The following is a 13,240-nucleotide window of genomic DNA, read 5'->3' on the forward strand; positions in this document are numbered from 1 at the left end:
CGGACACAGGTAAATATTGTTTCCAATGTTATATCTCTTCTCTCCCTTTTGAAATTGACTACGTTGAGGCCAAATAGTCAAAAGTCAAATAAAGAAGAAGGAACCATACACTAAAGCATAAGTTTTATAAGTGTCTGCTTGGATGAAGGTTTCATAAGGTTCATTAAAAGGAGGGGAGGGAAGGGGATGGAAGGGGAAGGGAAGGGAGGGGAGGGGAGATTATTTATAGAACCTCCAGATCCCACCAATTTGGTGGGACTGAAATTGAGGTTATTTTAAGGTTTTTGAACCTCCATTTAACCCTCATTTAACGTTCAGCCTTTGTTTGAGAGTTTGGAGGTTAATGGAGGTGAGAGTTAAAGGAGGTAATGGAAAGGGAAGGGAAGTGATGGAATGGAAAGTTAAAAATTAACCTTGTTTGGGAGTTTATAAGATGTAAATGAGGTTAAATGTTTAACCTTGTTTGGGAGTTTAAATTTAGAGGGGAAGGAAAGTTAAATTTACTCTCCAGAGACAAGAAATTTTAAAAAAGTTTACGTTATTCCCATTAACCCCCAATTTGGAGGTTAGAGTTTGAAGGTTAGAGGAAGTAAAGATTTAACCCCATTAACCTCCATTTACTCCCAAAAAATAACTCCCAAACAAGGTTAACTTAATACTTAACCTTCCATTACTTCCATTTACTCCCATTAACCTCCTTCCAAACAAGGGCAAACTTAAACTCCTAACCAAATAAGGTTAGACAAGGTTAAAAAAATAACCTCCATTTAAACTCCTTCCGCAGCCGGATGAGGAAAATAACCTCCATGGTCATAATAAGTCTTCATTATGTATCGTCGTTTCTTTTATTTTGTCGTTTTCATGGCCGCCCCGCTTTTGTAAACTGAAAAGCTCTCTTCTCGTACTTTTGTTTCCTATCATTTTCAAAAGCGATGCTGCTGGTGAATTCCCAAACTCTTGCAAGGACTATGTTGCCCATAGATGACATCGTTTCCGCCTCCGATGACATCCAATTCGGAAATGTTTGGTGGTTTGTCTACGCCGGCATCTCCTGCTTCCTTGTCCTCTTCGCCGGGATTATGTCCGGCCTCACCTTGGGCTTGATGTCTCTGGGTCTCGTTGATCTTGAAATTCTACAGAGAAGTGGTTCCCCCACTGAGAAGAAGCAAGCTGGTTATTATATCTTTGTTTTTTCTGGTTCTTGATTTATTTATTTTTATATTCAACTTTATTCGGTTTGATTTCTGAGTTTCAATTGGGTTTGAGTAGGGGTTATGCTAGCTTGCTCGTTCATGAAAATGTTCTGAGTTTTATTTCCATATTTTATACGCAGCTATTATACTACCAGTTGTTAAAAAGCAACACCAACTTCTTGTAACTCTTCTTCTATGTAACGCTTGTGCTATGGAGGTAGTCGAAGTTACGCTATATTATTGTCAATTCAAGATAGAATTGAAGGAAGCTCTCATTGTTCCCTGACTTGCACTATCTTCTTGACTTTGTGTTTTTGTAGGCCCTTCCTATATACCTGGATAGAATTTTTCATCCCTTTGTTGCTGTTCTGCTCTCTGTTACATTTGTCCTTGCATTTGGTGAGGTACACCATGCTTCGAATTCCTTGTCTTTACAACTGTGTTTTGGCCTTTTTCTATTCCTAATTCTTGCTGGTTTAGGTCATTCCTCAAGCCATATGTTCAAGATATGGACTCTATGTTGGCGCGAACTTTGTGTGGTTGGTGCGTATTTTGATGATAATCTGTTATCCCATTTCTTACCCTATAGGGAAGGTAAGAGAACTTCACTATGATGCACCTAAATCGTATATGGAAGCAAAAGTAATTGTTACTTCCATTTTTTTTTATAATTGGTTATGTTGTATTAAGGAGTATAGTGGAAAGTTGCAGTTAGTTGTATTTCTATATTGCTTGCGATGAGACACTTCTTATGCATAGCAATGGGACAGAAGGTTCCTTGTTGTATTTGGTGACCCACATATGCTTAGAACAAATTACTCTCACTTCTCAGTTCCAAATTCCAATATGAAGCAGTAACATGCCTTTGAAGCATCATTGAAATTGATGCTTAGTCGAAACCTGTGTGTATGCTGTTATAGGAGAATCATATGGATTGGGCTTGATGAACCAATCTATTCTAAATGGCAACGAGGAATAAGTATCAGTTTGATATAGGCACACTAGTGTATTTTGATGCAAAATATGGTACATTGTTGTCAAAAAACTCTATAACATTCCCACTTAGAGCTTGCTATTGTAGCCTTATTCCTTGTAGGTTGTTGATGTACTTCTCAGGTTCTCTCATTTCCTGATCATCTGCATTTGATCTGTAACTTTCATCTCCATATAATGCCCTAATGGATTGTTTTGGAATAAAATCACTTTATGAAGTTACCCTTTTGATTATACATGTCCAATTTAATGTGGTTCAGGTCCTTGATGTTCTACTAGGACACAATGATGTTCTGTTTAGGCGAGCTCAGCTAAAGGCACTTGTCTCTATCCATAGTCAAGAGGTAACACATATTTTGGTTTTTAACTCTCATGTGACACCAACTGTTGTTTGTTTTTTCTGTCTAATGAAAATAAATAAATATAACCCAACAATCTCATGACAAGTTATCTGTTAATTTATTGTTCCTATCCATTTTAGGCTGGCAAAGGAGGTGAACTCACACATGATGAGACAACAATTATTAGTGGAGCACTAGATCTAACTTTGAAGGTAGCTGTTGCATTAGAAAATGCATCCAAAAGACCTTGAATGCTGTGATCATTTCATATAACTTTTAGCATTTTTATAGTCTTGTTTGTAGACGATAAAAATCAAATTTTGTTACTGTAGATAGAGAAGATAAACTTGCCTATGATTGGATAATGATCTCGATGAAAGGAGAATTTTCCTTGTATGTGGCACGTGGAAAAAAAACCCCTACCTTTATTTCATGACGTATGGAAACAGTAAACCAAGCAATATTAGCCTTACTTTGTTTCTTTTCTGTTTTGTATTAGGATATGCAGTTGCATTCTTACAATATGAATTGATAACATTTATTTGCATGGTTTAAAACTCTACCTGCTGGCTGGGGCTCATGTTCAGTCAATATTCTTATGATCCAGAATTTTTATTTGCTTCAAGTTTTCATCTTGTGCCTGCATTTTCCTTTGTGGAATACGCAAGATCCATGTAAACTTATTTTCTGAAAAGTTGCTGTGATATGCAGACAGCACAGGAGGCAATGACACCCATTGAATCAACATTTTCTTTGAATGTCAATTCAAAATTGGACTGGTAAGCTGTGTGTGAATTGTCAAACTTTAATCATTTAGCTTTTGCTTTTGCTATTGTGGACAGAAAATTAAAATTTCATGAATCTAAGCTTTTGGAAGTAAATTTCCTTTTGGAATCAGCTCTTGTTGGCTAAAATTGAGACAAAATAAGATTTAATTTGGTTTTTTCTACAGTTATGTTTTATTACGTGACTTTTGATGTGCGAATTTTATTTCTCGAGCCTGAGAAATAAAAGACAATTTGACAATGGAAATGTATGAGAATGATATGCAAACAAATAGAGGTTTTTTAGGAGCTTGAGATATAGTGACAATGATCTAAAAACCCAATCCTTTTAGAATTGTAGTTGCTGGATTCTGGCTGCTTTTAATGCTGACTGCTTTATTGAGCGCAGTGTCATAAGTTAAGAGATGACTTATTAGATTCATCTTCCAACCTAGTGGACATGCAGGAATAAAAGGAGAGTGCTATTCATTCCTCTTCTGTGCTACTTCCAGAGGATACTTTATTTATATCTAAAGTTTGTGACAACATATGCTCTTTTCATTAGAAGAAAACTGATTCTACTGCTCCATAACAGGGAAGCAATTGGGAAAATCCTTGCAAGAGGTCATAGCCGTGTTCCAGTTTATTCTGGAAGCCCAAAGAACATTATTGGGCTCCTTCTGGTGGGTGTGGAAATAAAAACTCTAGTTTCTGATGATAAACAGCTGATTCAGTAGTTTGTGACATTTTTTCCCCAAAAATCGTGCTTTGGATGAAATTCAGGTGAAAAGTTTGCTTACCGTGCGGGCAGAATCTGAGACTCCAATCAGCGCAGTTTCCATCCGGAGGATTCCAAGGTGTGTGCTAGAATATTTTTCCTTGTCTTTTTATGTTTCATTGATATCTGATACATGAATGTGCCAGGGTTCCATCAGACATGCCTTTGTATGATATCCTTAATGAGTTTCAGAAGGGAAGCAGTCATATGGCAGCTGTGATCAAGGTGCATGCAATGAACAAGACTTTGCAGCCTGTCAATGGAGAGAAATTCAAGGAAAACAAATTCACAAATCAGGATTATCAGTTAAATGCACCTTTGCTAGTGAAGCATGACAATAATTCAGAAAGTGTCCTAATTGATGTGGAGAAAACTGCAAGGTCTATCACCAAGCAAAAGCAAACACCTGAACATAATGGTTCAGCTACTAAAAGCACTCGTTCAACAGAAGATATTGAAGATGGAGAAGTCATTGGTATTATCACACTTGAGGATGTTTTTGAAGAACTTCTGCAAGTAAGTGCATTGCAACCGTTATCACTTGATTTTGCTGACCTTTGGCAACTGTGGCCCTAACTCATAGAAATATGCCACTTCCGGCCGGTTCTAAGTTGAGCCATCTAAGATCCAATGTTGATAATGAGACTATTTTAGCAATATGAAGTTGTCATATTAGGTGTCGTTACATAATATTCTCTATTGAAATGCAGGAGGAAATTGTTGACGAGACAGATGTATATATCGATGTGCATAAAAGGTACCATTGGGTTGCAGTTTCCTGCGTTAATTTCGCATTCTATTTACCTGGTTAGATTATGAAGGGGAATGTGTCAAACTTTTTCAGGATACGTGTGGCGGCTGCTGCTGCTGCTGCTTCTTTAGTCTCCCGAGCCCCATCCAACCGAATGCTGACCAGTCAAAAGCCTGCAGTAAGTAAATATTGTTCTTCATTGCTGTTGCTTAGTGCTTCATATCACAGGGTTATAAACTCCAATAGCTGTATCAAATTTGGATGTCAAATACAATATATCATGCAAATGCAGATTTCAATAGGGAATTAAGTCTGGGCAGATGACATATTAATAGACCAGAACATATGCACAGTTACAATTTGTTTGCTTTGATGCTTTGTATTCTGTAGCCTCTTGTAATTGGAACTATTCCGGAGATCTCTGAATGTGAGCTACATATGTTACATTTTCAAAATTCCAGAATATTTGGGGGAAATTTGCAATATTTTCTTTTAAAGTCATGTACAAAAGCTTTAAATAAAACTCTATGTTAATTCCTGTAAACTGATACTATATTAATAAATATTCTCTCACTTCACTGTGTTGATTTTGTTCAGGGCCAAATCCCAAAGAAGTCAGGACGATGATTTGGATTTGTATTTAAATGGGAGTTGTATACTATCCTATCGAGCAAGATATTTTCCTCTCTGTAATTCTAGTAGGGAAATTAGACCATAGGATCCTGTGTTTGTATTTTTATACTCAATGTAATTGAAGAAATTGAGTTCCATTCTTGGCAGCTAATATAATTATTTGTTCAATTTTGCTGTTGATTTTTTTTAACAGAACATGTGGACATATGATATAATATGAAATGATATGATATGACTTTAATTGGTAATTATTGAAGTTGAATTATAAAAGTGAAGGAAGCTATAGATTTTAAGTGGGAAATGGCAATAAGGTAATTTCTAGAACAACGGACGAATTATAAAATTAATAATTGAATTGAAAAGAAAAAAGAGTGTCAACCTCCAAATAGCACGGAAGAAACGTGACCATGCATTCCCAATTTCCGAATCATATCAAATTATCATGAACCCAGTAGTTTTTATTAGACTAAAATACCCTCGGTCATCCTGATTAATTACGTATATATCCAGTTCCTTACCTGCGCTGTCCTCCTTGTATAGTTGTATTGTATCCTATCAGCACACAAAAACCAAACAGACTCTTCAAATTCTCACTCCATCTATCTCGCCTTCCCTATATCGCTAGGTCAGTCGTTCTCTTTATTCGCGACAACAAGGTATTAGGGTTTCTTCTCTTCTCTCTTCCTTATTCATTTTTTGGAAAAAAGGTTTTACATGAGGTTTGCTTCATTATTAATTTGTTGTGCGTCGAATTTCGAAATTCTCAAATAACTGATATAATTTATTCAATTGACTAATCTAGACTGAAATTCCCCATTTTGTAATAATAAATTGAATGTTCTGTTGCCTTTTTTTTTTCTAATATTATATGTACGTATAAAATTTATGTTGCAGAGTATGGGTTTCAAAGGAGTTTATCGAAGCTTGATGGAACTGTTTCCCCAGGTACTCTTTTCACCTCATTACTTCTTATTAGCTTAATGAAACATCAAGTCGGCGTGAGATTAATTCGACTTATATCGATAGGAATTTCTTTCTATGAATTCATTTGGTGATTGTCATTGTATTTATATTTACGTAATCAGAAGTGCTGAAGTTGTTCTCATCTACTTCGATTTGCATATTTATAGTTTATCCTTCGCTTCATGCTAGTAGCCAGTCAATTTTTTTTTTCTGTCCTTTAATATTTATTGGCAGTCATTGGTTTCGTTCATATTCACCTTCATTCTCAATAGGTATGCCATCCAAAGTAGTCAAACACTCTTTTCGAGAGGGGCATACGCTGTTGACAAGTCTGTTGCTCACTGTTGCTAATGAAAGCTGCTAATTTAGTTGTCTCAATTACTAAAAAAAATAAAAAAAAAAATAATAAAATAGTTTAAACTTGTTTCCAGTTTCCAGTATGCTCAATTTGAAAGCTACTAATTGTAACTTGTAGTTATGCATGAAAATTACTAATATTATTTTTTCCATGCTATGAGTGTGTATTCTTTGGTGTTGCTATTAAAAAAAAAATTCAACTGAAAGATATGTACTATATATATATATATATATTGCAAGTGTACAAGTGATTACACAGTTGATAATGAAAGACCTATAATCACAGTTTTTCAAATAAGTGTTGGATTGATGAATGCACTTTTTTGGTGAGAAATGAATATTGTTTCTCTATTAAGTGAATGGAATATATTATTATCATTATTATTTAAATCTAGTCATTTTAGCCTCAATCTTTTATTCTTATTGCTGATCAGTTATTTTTGTTTAATCTAATTGTGCATAGGTCGATTCACGCATTTTAAAGGCTGTTGCAATTGAGCACCCCAAAAATGCTGAATTAGCTGTTGAAGTTGTTATTTCAGAGGTTCTTCCTAATCTTTCACAGCATGCTGCGGTTGGTAGCCCTCTCCACAAGGTCCGCGGTTCCAGTAGCATTTCAAACGGAAGTGGTAATATTAAATGATTACTCTACGAGTCCTTTGGAAAATTATATGTTTTGTGCAACATTCAAATATGGTTCACAGCTTTTTCCTTTTGTTCTTTATACCTTATTTCAATTTTTGTTCATGGGTAACATCAACTATGATATGCATCCGTGCTAATTGGTACGTAGACTGTATGTTTTGTCAATCTTTTTGCAACTTGTGTGCAGCTGAAGATGAGGAGCTGGCCAATTCATTGCGAAATCACCAAGTTGGTTTAGAAAAAACTATTAGCACTTCTGTGGAATCAAGATCAATAGCCAATAATGATGCCTATAAAACTGCAAATGCTGTATTTGTTTCTGATTCAACTACCGTGTTTTCATCTGGCACGGCTGTTGACTCTAATCAGTTGCAAGGTAATATTGAAAGTGAGGAATTAATATTGTTGGTGAGATGTCCAAATAAAGAAGATAGTTCCAAGTCTGGTAGCAGTCAGACTCCCGAAGTGATATCAAGTGCATTACCCTGTGAAGAAATTGCTGGCCCAGAAAGAACTGAAACTAATGTCCCAGCTATATTTGGTAAATGTCAGGACATTGATACCAGAGTTGAGCAAGACTCCACTTCCCAAATCATATCAACTAGTTTGGAACTGAAAAGGGGAGATTCTGATGGCAGCTTGACTAGCGATTATGCTGACCTTAAAGAGTTTGATGGCTCTTCATCTGATCAACTTGATGAGTTTCTCGGTGGAAGAAGCCCTCAAACTGAGTTATGTTCAGATGGCATGAATTCACAAAATTCTGTGGTTGAAGAGGCACTGAATCCTGTTGAAGGTGATCTTTGCAGCTCGAACCTCAGTCATGATATCAAAATTGATATTCTTGAAGACATTATTGAAGCTGCTAAAAACCACAAGGTGAAGGCTTGTAATGTGAAAGTTATTTGATGTATACTTTACACGTGCTATCTGGCAAATATAATTAGGTTCACATTTTTCTTGGCTAATTTATACTTTTCTTCCATCCACATACTCTGAGGCACCCACACTGCTTCCGGATAACATTGTGTGTTTCTCTTCACCATTCGGCTGCTAGTTTCATCCACGAGTCACCTTTAGTAGCTAAAGGTTTCATGGCATTGATGTGTCTGTCTGTCTCTATTCTAGGAGCTCTAGAGATTGCAGATTTTCTGAATTTTTTTTTCCCTATCAATGATAAATAGCATTAATTTGTTGATTGATGCTGCAGACTACAATGTTTTTGGAAGTAGAGTCTATCATGACTAAGATGAGAGAAGTTGAACTTCAAGAAAAAATTGCAGAACAAGCCCAAGAGGAAGCTGCTAGTGCAGGCTTGGAGACACTAAGCAAGGTGGAGCAACTCAAACAGATGCTGGCACATGCAAAAGAGGCAAATGACATGGTAGTGCAGATTTGTTATCATACTACATATATGCTTTGTCTTTTTTAAGTGATTATAATGTTCAGCATTTTCTTTTGCATTTGCAGCATGCTGGGGAAGTTCATGGGGAGAAGTCTATTCTAGCAACTGAAGTGAAGGAGCTGCAGGCTCGCCTTCTCAGCTTGTCTGATGAAAGAGATAAAGCCCTTGCAATTCTTGATGAGGTATAATGAGACCGCATTCAACTCGTATAAATACTCTTTTTCCTCTTATAAATTGTTATTGAGCTGTTAGCATTTGTTTCTTTTGGTCATTACCATTTGGTTGCAGAATTGTGGTTAGTTTTGAGGCTAATTCTCATGTTGTTATACATGTCTATGCTGATATGAGAAACTTACTATCTGCTTTGCATTCTATCCATATTTGTGTTTTAAGTGGGATAAATACAACACAAACTTAGCTTATAGTTTCAGTTACTCTGCATATAGACTCGGTAGACTAGAGCACACACTCAAATCAAAGCTTTGATACGTTCTAGTTGTGCAGCTGTATTTATCTTTCTCCTTTAATTTGATGGTGTCTAAAACTGCAAATAGACAATTCTTTTTTTATTCTCAAATTAGCCCATTTTCCTCTCTCTTGCATGTACTACCACAGCAAACTTCCGAATAATTCTACATGGATTGATAGAACTCTCTTCACTGAACATTCTTCTTGAGTAGCCTATTTTGGCACACCTGTGGCCTGTTTGATGACGTATTTCACCACTTAAAATTAATACATTAAGTGCTTATTGGTTTTTTTAGCTTGTTTGATAACACCACTTAAAAATTTCATTTAAGTAAAAAAAAATCACCTATTTCAGCAAGTCAAAATATTTAATTTAACATTTTAAGTTTAGCGCTTTCAACTAATATTTTTAAATTCAGTGCTTATTTTTAATATTTATCAAACAAACAGTTACACAATTTAATACTTTTAGCATTTATGACATTATTCACTTCAAATTCAGTACTTATTTTTTAAGCACTTAATTTGCTATACTACTTCTATTCTATTTAATGGGAGTTCTTCATTTACCGAAACATGGAGAAATCTGCATTTGCTATACTACTTCATTCTATTTAATGCAGTTGCACATGCTTTCACCTCCAATCTGATATAAAGATATGGATTATTGTCATTGATAAATTCAATGCAACTCTTGCACAGATGGATCAAACTCTAGAAGCACGACTAGCTGCGGCTTATGAGCTAAAGAAAACTGCTGAGATGCAGAAGCTAGAAAAGGAAGAATCTGCACGCAGTGCTCTTGCTGAGCAAGAAGCCATCATGGAGAAGGTGGTGCAGGAGTCCAAGATCTTACAACAGGAGGCGGAGGAGAATTCCAAGGTAGCAAATAGTTGCTGCTGTGTGATAATTTCTGGTATTTGGTTTTAATGAAGAATGATACTAATTTGTGATTGAACTTTTATTTTGCTTTACTGCAGCTGCGTGAGTTTCTTGTGGACCGTGGTCATGTTGTTGATACACTACAGTAAGTCAATTCTTAACTGCTTAGTTGAGCTGCATGCTTGCACTTGTGATTTTTCACACATTTATGATATGCTTCTCTCTTTTGGTTATTTGGACTGCACTAAGTGAAATTGCTAATTGTTGTTATTTAGCTATAAGAACAAGAGATAAAATAACCAAAATCCTTTGCATTTCAGGCAGTTTTTGGTAAGTTGCTTATGTAGTATGCTAATATATGTTAATGGAAAAAGATGGCATTTACAAATGCAGATTTCAGATGTGTACTCTACCTGTGTTCTCGAAGTACTTCTGTTATATATATCTTAAAAGATTTATAGTTTGCTGCATCCCTTGTTACCTTATTTATTGTAGTTAATTTTCTTGTAGCATTGAACTAAAAGCTGCTGGTGTTTAATTTTCATTGGATCTATTGTTTTAGCAAATTCGTTTAATGTTTCCTCTGCAATATATATAAGAGAAGCCAAAGAAAATCTTGGCAGATGTAGAAATGATGGCTTGTTAAACCTGTTGAAACGATCATTATATTAGTATTTATATTTTTTACAGGGGGGAAATTTCTGTTATATGTCATGATGTGAGATTGCTGAAAGAGAAATTTGATGAGCGAGTTCCATTGAGCAAATCAATTTCATCGAACCAAACTAGTTGCATCTTAGCCTCTTCATGTTCATCTGCTAAAAGCATGGCATCTGATCAAATTCTTCAGCACAGGGAGACATTAATGAGCCCCAATAAACATAGAAGCCCTGCATCTTCTATTGATGGTCGGTCACCTGCTAGCAGTGTAAAAGGGAAGAGCTCGAACTCTGAACAAAAAGATACATTGATAAATTTTGATGAAGATGACTGGGAGTTCTTTGAATGATAAGGAATATAAAGCTTAGGGTCTGTAAATGGTGAATACAGATTGAATAATGGCGTAGATCACGGGGGATTTTGTTGTTGCAGTCTATTGGTCAAGTTTGCACTTATTGGGGTTTGATATTATATGTAATGTTAGTAAATATGTGAACCAATTTACAAGACTAGATATATAAAATACATTGAAAATTTTCTTATTATTGGCATTGTCCTTTTTATATATATACATACACACTATCTGTACAGATAGAGATGATAATTTATCCTACATTTTTTTAGTGTAGCCAAAATTTCGACATATTGTTGGTACTTGAAAGGTCCTTGGGTAACCTCTTGATTTGAATTATTTGTCATATTTTTGAAGTTCTGTGATGGACATGTGAATTGTATATTAGTTGGGTTGATTTTAGTCTCTTTGTCCAAAATTGATCCTACATTTCAATTTTAGTCTTGATATGGAGGAAAACTACAGGAGCTGTAAGTAACCCCACGTGTTCTTTGCTGTCCACTATTTTACTAACCATTGAGCAGCTGTTTGATCTAGCTAGTTGTCATTTCTAATAAATTTAGTAACTCTACTTCAAACTTAACTACCTCCACTGAGATCTACTACCACTGCTTCACGCATTCATTGGTTCGGGAACACAATAACAGCATTCTAAGTATTTCATAGACTCAAAGTTTGATAAGAAGGTCGTCCTTTATTTCTCGTAAGATCCTAACTTATGGCCATTGACATTCCTATTTCTTCCTGAGATGTAGTCAAAGAGATTACTATTAAGTTTCTAATATTCCTGAAAGTTGAGTATCTAATTAGTTATACAAAAAGACTAAGTTATATGCATTCAAGAACTAGGAGATTTGTTTACATCAGTGTTTGTGTTACATCAGTGTTTGTGAATTACATTGGTCTGTATCACACATTCCTGCCTCAAAATAGAAAAAACAAAAGCCTATATTTTTCTGACTCTACTGTACATCAAATTAAGCCTTCATTTTTTAGCAGGTAAAGTTAGGAATCAACTTGATGGTTGAATGGAATCTCAAGTTAAAGTGAAGCTTGACCCATAAACACAGCACAGGACTAATCATGCCAACAAAGAAGCATAACAGCACATCTCCATATGATATAAAGCCTGGTTCTTTGCTGTCTAATTTGCTTTGAACATCGCTCCCATGGTCTTACCTTCATACTCCTGATTGAGAATGGAGTTGCTGCTGCCATTGATGAACAATCTTAGTGTGATTTAGATGAAAGGGTATTGAAATTTGAAGGAATTTATAGAGGGAGAAAATGGAGGTGAAGATATGAAAGAAAAGAATATGTGGTGGGTGAGAAATGTTGGCCCCCTTGATTAGGCAAATAGGTAAGTGATATAAAGATGACAAAACAGAGGTATTAGATTGTCTCCTTGCAATACCAATTTGATAAGGACTTGTCATCAACTCCATGCTCATCTTGTGCTGTGTGGCATTCATGTACATCCAACTCCCTTTTTCATTTTATTCTAAAATCATTCATTGCTTTGTCTCAAGACCGACTATAATATATTCCTCCTAAACCCATCAAATCTCTATCAATTCAACCATAATTCACAAACTCCATCAATCTACCTCTTTTAATTTTTTATTATTAACATTTAACCTTCATAAAGCTTTTATTTGCATTCAAATTTAAGACTCAGTTTACCCAGAGAAGTATTTTGAGGAGAAAATATTCTCTCACATTTTATTACCTTTATGGCTATTAAAGCATGATATTTAACTGGATTGGGTTGGGTTTCAAACAGATAGATATATTTGGATTCCTCCTGATCCTCGTTTTTATAAGCTCAATTATTTGTGATGCGGCTTTTTCAATTCAGTACTTTGAAGGTTTTTTTTTTGGTATGGTGGTTCGAGATGCTAGAGTCTCTTTATGTATGGTGGTGGTCCAATTGGTTCAATTTTATCGGTACTACATGCAAAATTATTAGCGATTCTGTTTTCGTTGACTTAAGTATCAGAGTAGGGTTACCGGTACTCGGCCCTTTCCTAACTAATTTCTGTCTTATTTCAGATG

At 35.4% G+C, this 13,240-nt stretch overlaps 3 protein-coding genes across 4 annotated transcripts; 2 read left to right on the forward strand and 1 right to left on the reverse strand.

Annotated features, from left to right (window-relative positions):
- Positions 1-845: 845 nt before the first annotated feature.
- Positions 846-5,621, forward strand: LOC136218305 (putative DUF21 domain-containing protein At1g03270). Its single transcript, XM_066005103.1, has 13 exons — positions 846-1,173; positions 1,334-1,410; positions 1,514-1,597; positions 1,674-1,787; positions 2,447-2,530; positions 2,668-2,739; positions 3,239-3,306; positions 3,887-3,974; positions 4,075-4,148; positions 4,216-4,585; positions 4,780-4,826; positions 4,914-4,998; positions 5,418-5,621. The coding sequence occupies exons 1-13, from the start codon at positions 933-935 to the stop codon at positions 5,445-5,447; spliced, it is 1,434 nt and encodes a 477-aa protein (XP_065861175.1). The 5' UTR covers positions 846-932; the 3' UTR covers positions 5,448-5,621.
- Positions 5,622-5,954: 333 nt separating this feature from the next.
- Positions 5,955-11,378, forward strand: LOC136218306 (uncharacterized). Of its 2 annotated transcripts, none has more exons than XM_066005104.1 (9): positions 5,955-6,109; positions 6,348-6,398; positions 7,237-7,402; positions 7,606-8,297; positions 8,629-8,802; positions 8,889-9,005; positions 9,994-10,173; positions 10,272-10,318; positions 10,864-11,378. In XM_066005104.1, exons 2-9 carry the CDS (start codon positions 6,351-6,353, stop codon positions 11,180-11,182), a joined length of 1,743 nt encoding a protein of 580 aa, XP_065861176.1. In that variant the 5' UTR covers positions 5,955-6,109; positions 6,348-6,350; the 3' UTR covers positions 11,183-11,378. The 2 variants fall into 2 exon arrangements, with proteins under 2 accessions (XP_065861176.1, XP_065861177.1); XM_066005105.1 differs by having other exon boundaries at positions 6,019-6,078.
- Positions 11,379-11,995: 617 nt separating this feature from the next.
- Positions 11,996-12,532, reverse strand: LOC136218307 (small polypeptide DEVIL 14). Its single transcript, XM_066005106.1, has one exon. The coding sequence runs from the start codon at positions 12,401-12,403 to the stop codon at positions 12,263-12,265; it is 141 nt and encodes a 46-aa protein (XP_065861178.1). The 5' UTR covers positions 12,404-12,532; the 3' UTR covers positions 11,996-12,262.
- Positions 12,533-13,240: the final 708 nt, after the last annotated feature.

This window comes from Euphorbia lathyris, chromosome 2 (assembly GCF_963576675.1).
Source record: "Euphorbia lathyris chromosome 2, ddEupLath1.1, whole genome shotgun sequence".
Taxonomy (NCBI): Eukaryota; Viridiplantae; Streptophyta; class Magnoliopsida; order Malpighiales; family Euphorbiaceae; genus Euphorbia; species Euphorbia lathyris.

Bases quoted from the DNA above. Each gene is read 5' to 3' on its own strand.
- LOC136218306 (XM_066005104.1), top strand. From the start codon at position 6,351: ATGGGTTTCAAAGGAGTTTATCGAAGCTTGATGGAACTGTTTCCCCAG. The intron at 6,399-7,236 runs GTACTCTTTTCA...AATTGTGCATAG, and splicing joins TGATGGAACTGTTTCCCCAG to GTCGATTCACGCATTTTAAA. The intron at 10,319-10,863 runs GTAAGTCAATTC...TATTTTTTACAG, and splicing joins CATGTTGTTGATACACTACA to GGGGGAAATTTCTGTTATAT.
- LOC136218305 (XM_066005103.1), top strand. From the start codon at position 933: ATGCTGCTGGTGAATTCCCAAACTCTTGCAAGGACTATGTTGCCCATA. The intron at 2,531-2,667 runs GTAACACATATT...TATCCATTTTAG, and splicing joins TCTCTATCCATAGTCAAGAG to GCTGGCAAAGGAGGTGAACT. The intron at 4,586-4,779 runs GTAAGTGCATTG...ATTGAAATGCAG, and splicing joins TTTTTGAAGAACTTCTGCAA to GAGGAAATTGTTGACGAGAC.
- LOC136218307 (XM_066005106.1), bottom strand. From the start codon at position 12,403: ATGGCAGCAGCAACTCCATTCTCAATCAGGAGTATGAAGGTAAGACCA.